The sequence below is a fragment of the Tauraco erythrolophus genome, unplaced genomic scaffold (genome assembly GCF_009769465.1).
Source record: "Tauraco erythrolophus isolate bTauEry1 unplaced genomic scaffold, bTauEry1.pri scaffold_48_arrow_ctg1, whole genome shotgun sequence".
NCBI classification, from domain to species: Eukaryota; Metazoa; Chordata; class Aves; order Musophagiformes; family Musophagidae; genus Tauraco; species Tauraco erythrolophus.
In genome coordinates, this window is record NW_028238617.1 from 676,044 (window position 1) to 680,452 (window position 4,409).

The 4,409-nt window shown below is 54.9% G+C and overlaps 1 protein-coding gene across 1 annotated transcript; it reads right to left on the bottom strand.

Moving 5' to 3' along the window:
* Positions 1-559: 559 nt before the first annotated feature.
* LOC147525939 (uncharacterized) lies at positions 560-3,735 on the bottom strand. The gene is made up of 3 exons (XM_086630797.1): positions 3,618-3,735; positions 1,821-2,341; positions 560-724 (listed from the first exon to the last, which is right to left on the bottom strand). Exons 1-3 carry the CDS (start codon positions 3,733-3,735, stop codon positions 560-562), a joined length of 804 nt encoding a protein of 267 aa, XP_086486923.1.
* Between the last annotated feature and the right edge of the window lie 674 nt (positions 3,736-4,409).

The following is a 4,409-nucleotide window of genomic DNA, read 5'->3' on the forward strand; positions in this document are numbered from 1 at the left end:
TGGAGCAGATGAGGGTTCCTTGGGGAGTGAGAAGAGCCCTCAGTTATGCCCTTCCCAGTAACGCACGCGGAAGGTGTGATCCGGTCCCCGTCGTGGTGCCACTGAGCCTCTCTCCTAAGGCCAGTTCAGGTTCAGTGACTGTGAAGACCTTGTGATTCTCCCACCTGGCCTTCAACGTTCTTGGGAAAACCCGATGTGACTTGTCAAACATCCCCATTTATGGAAAATTCATTTCCACCCAGTTAATGATGAATTTTGAAAAATTTCCATTTCCCATTGAGTTACAGCTCCCCCGCCCAGCCCCACACACGTCCAGACCCCAGGACAGAAGCAGCTTTGATGTCCACAAAGCTCAACAAGCCAAAACACACCCAGAGCCCTCAACCGGCCCACCAAGCAGCGCATCAGGGACCAAGTCTGGGAGCACGTCGGATTACACGTGAGAGGACTGTGGCCTGAGCTGGCCTGGTCAAAGCAAGCGGCAGGATCTCGTGAAGGTCCAGAGCCCATCGTGTTGGTCAAGGTGCAAAATGTGGATTTCCAATTGTGACAACACGTCCTACTTCATATGGGCTAAGACGTGCTTTAAATAGTCTGCTTGGCCCGCCGCGTCCAACGGGAAAATCTCCTGGCAAATGTCACAAGCCTGAGCATCCTCGGAGGTGAGGACGGCGCCTTGCCCGAGGGTACCGTCCTCCAGCATCCAGCCCGGCGTCCAGGACGTCTGCGAGGAGCAAAGGGGAAAAGAGGTCAGTGGGAATGGCAGAGGCAGCCTCTTTTCAAGCCCCTGGCTGTGTCCAGCCTCCATCCCGGGGTCTGCCATGCCGGAGCGCAGCATCCAAAAGCAGACACCACGTTTTTGTGCAGGTTTCATGCCTTAGCTGGAGTAAGGGCTGCTCCCCCGTGCTGGAGTCTGGGGCAGTTTGAGTCCCTCCTCGCTCCATCCTCACCAAAATTCCCTGGAGGATCCTGTGTCCATATGGCACCTGAGCATCCCCCATCACCCATCGCTTATCCCTCAGCGGCTACAATCCCTATCCCAGCCAGAACATGGGAAAAGTGCTTTTGTAAGAAGCAAACTGGAGCACATTTGTAATTTCCTTTTTGTGCCATTATCATTTAAGTGCTGATAAGGCACATTAGGGCTTTACCAGACAGATACCACTTCCACTTCTTTCTTTCTTCTCCTTCTTAAAAAGAAACTAGCTCCTAAATATAGCCCAGGCTGAAAATCAATAGCTTTCCCCATGAATGTGTAGCCATGGCAGTCATGGAATAATTTTTAAGGGCCTCATTTGGAGAAAGGCACAAAAGGAAATGGGCTTGGCATTACTGGGACCGTTGCCAGCGAGTCCAAGGTTGGTGTCCCACCCGTAACACGCATTGTGAAGACTCACAGGGAGGATGGAGAGGCCAGAGTTTAGAATGTCTTTAGAAATCATCCTTTTGGGGGCGTATAAATCAGAGAGAATAAAGGAGATATTTAAGAGTTCATTCAATTTGCAGATCCAAAGGAGGTTGATACAGTTCTTTCCCCTGAGACTGAACCGACTGCTTCAAGGGTTCCTCAATGCCTCAGAAAGGATCACGGGTGGGACTTCTCCCCACGGGCATCAAGTACTGCCTGGCAGCCAGATCCCAGGGGCTTTTATGCACCTAATTCCCCTGGGAACTGGAGAATGGGGTGTCTAGAGGCTTTTCCAGGACACAACCCTAAACCTCTATTCTGCCCCAGCTGCCCATGGGCTGATGGAGAGGACACTTTTGCGCTGGGAAGAGCACACAAAAGTCACAAACATCCCCATCACCCTCACATTTACCTGCACAGGTCCCCGTATCTCTACCGGGACTTTAGCCTCAGCAGGCAGAGCACTTTCGTTGGGAGCATCTTCTCTTTGAAGGGCTTCTGGGGCTTCATAGAGGTCCAGCAGAGTCAGGAAGGGGTCGCTGACAACTGGGCTCGGTGCCACCGACTCCTGCGGGCTGCAGCAAGCTCTCACTTCTTCCTCGGGGGCTTTCACAGCGGGAAGCATCCTACAGATTTTCAGCCACGTGTCTACATCCACCTTCTCGCTCCTCTCTGCCTTGTTGCTGCCAAAAGCTACGGCAGGAGCCGCTCCTCCGGTTCCGCTGCCGTTGGCGCTGCTCGGCGGGTACTTGCCGTCGAAGCCGGGCAGCGTGCCGGCAGCGTGCGGCTGTGCCAGGGGATGAGCAGAGCCCTCCGGGTCAGGGGCAGAGGCTGCTGGAGCCTCTGAGCGTTTCCTGTGGCTGTCGGGTGGCCTTTCCCCTTCCTCCGTGACCGCATCCTCCGTGCACTGGATGGGCAGCGACACGGGGATATCTTTAAAAGGAAGCAAGCCCAAGCCAGAACGGTCATTCCCGGGGCTTCAAGGCTGTTGGTGTTTTCCCTTCCCATCGCCTCGCTTTCCTTTTGCGCTTGCCAAACAACTGGGCACTACCTCCTCGCTGGCAAAGCTCGCCTGTCCCCAGCCCTGGATTAAATACAAGGCTGGACAAGCGAAGAAAGGGCACCCGAGGACAGCCAGAGAGGGCTGAGAGTCGGAGGGGCATCAGCGGCCTTAGGAGATGTTGAGACATCACTGTGTCCCCGAAAGCCGGGCTGATCTAATGGCTTTGGTTTGAGTCCTCTTTGGGGACATTTCTGTGTGTGCCAACCCCCGGAAGGACACACAGACAACGGAGCTGCAGGGAAGGGAGGCAAACGCAGTGGTGGGGAGCACGAGAGCCTGCCTGGCAGCTGGTTCTGCAGCACATGGCTGTGGTTTGCCTGAGCCGGTCCCTCCTGACCACAGAAAACGATGTGACTGCCTGGGGGGGCAGACGAGCGCACAGACCACGGCCGGGGACTGGGAGATTCCTTGGAACACCAGGCAGGCTGCTGGTGAGGGCCAGAACGTTCCCCTGGGTGGTTTCCAGGCTGCGGAGGCTCCACTGCCACCCCCGCTTCCCAAAAACGCTCCAGGCGATGGGTACCCACTGCCCCACGCTCCTTCCCCCTCTCCCCAGGGCCGAGACGTGCGAAGCAGCACGTGTGAACGTGACCCTGAGCCGACGTCAGCGCGCACGCATCGCTCCGCGTTTCATGGATTCATAGATTTCTAGGTTGGAAAAGACCTTAGAGATCATCGAGTCCAACCATCCCTAATCCCCATTAAACCATATCCCTAAGTAGTTCATCCACCCTATTCTTAAACACATCCAGGGATGGGGACTCAACCACCTCCCTGGGCAGCCTATTCCAGTGGCTGACAACCCTTTCAGAGAAGAAATACTTCCTAACATCCAACCTGAATCTCCCCTGACTAAGCTTATGCCCATTTCCTCTTGTTCTATCACCCATCACTAATGTAAAGAGCCCTTCCCCCACCTCCCCACCATCCCTTCTCAAGTATTTGTAGGCTGTTTGATGGAGAGGGCAAAGCCAGAAAGCCCCAGCAGCCAGCGCAGGTCGCAGAGCGCGTTCCTGCTGTAAACCAGCTGCACGTCACCCCCACTTTCTGCAGCAAAGTTCTTGCTGGTGGGAAGACAAGGGTTCAAATGACACTTGTCAGCCCAGATCTGCAGTTTCAGTGCTCCCTCCCCACCCCGCTGCTTACCGAGGACGGGTCCCTTCCTGGCAGTCAGCTTCTGGAGGAGCTTGCCCTGCCTGGTGCACAGATCCTGCAGCCTGGCCACCTCCTCGCAGAGGTGGAGGAATATTTCTTCCATCTCCATCACACCTGATCAGGAGGAAAACAAGAGGAAGCCACCAGCTGTGTGTTATCCAAAGGGCCTGAGGAGCTGTCGAGGTTACTCCGAGCTGGTGGGATGGGGAGGACCCGGCTTGGTCGTGCTGCAAGATCTCTGGAGATCCCACGTGCTCGTGCACACGGGACTGCAAAGAAAGAGGCACTCCTCCTCCTCCTCTTGCAATTTACACAGAACACAAAACTGAAAAGGGAAGTGATTCTTTCCGAGTCCGGGGATAACTGAACAGCCCAGCTGGGTCTTTCCACCTCCCAGCCCACAGCTGCCGCGAGCTCAGTCCCAAACAACCAAAAAGTCCCATTTATTGAAAAATCTACCTGGCAAAAGTTGCATTTCCATTCCCTGAGTACCAAGAGATGTAATTCTTTGTGCAGTGGCGTGAGAGCAAACAAACTCCCAACAATAAACCCGTACGGAGAACGATGTCCAAGCGTGGAGGCACAACGCCCCTTCCTTGGGATGCTCAGCCCCGAGCTGCCCCTCCTGCTCTCACAAACACCCTGCAAACGAAAACCTCGCTCGTGCCCACGCCGTGGGCCTTAACCAAATATTGTTCCTACAAAGAAAACTCTCCCTGCATTGTGTTCGACACAGTCCTCCTCGCTCGAACAGCTGTATTGTGGATTAGGCTTTCCAGTTTG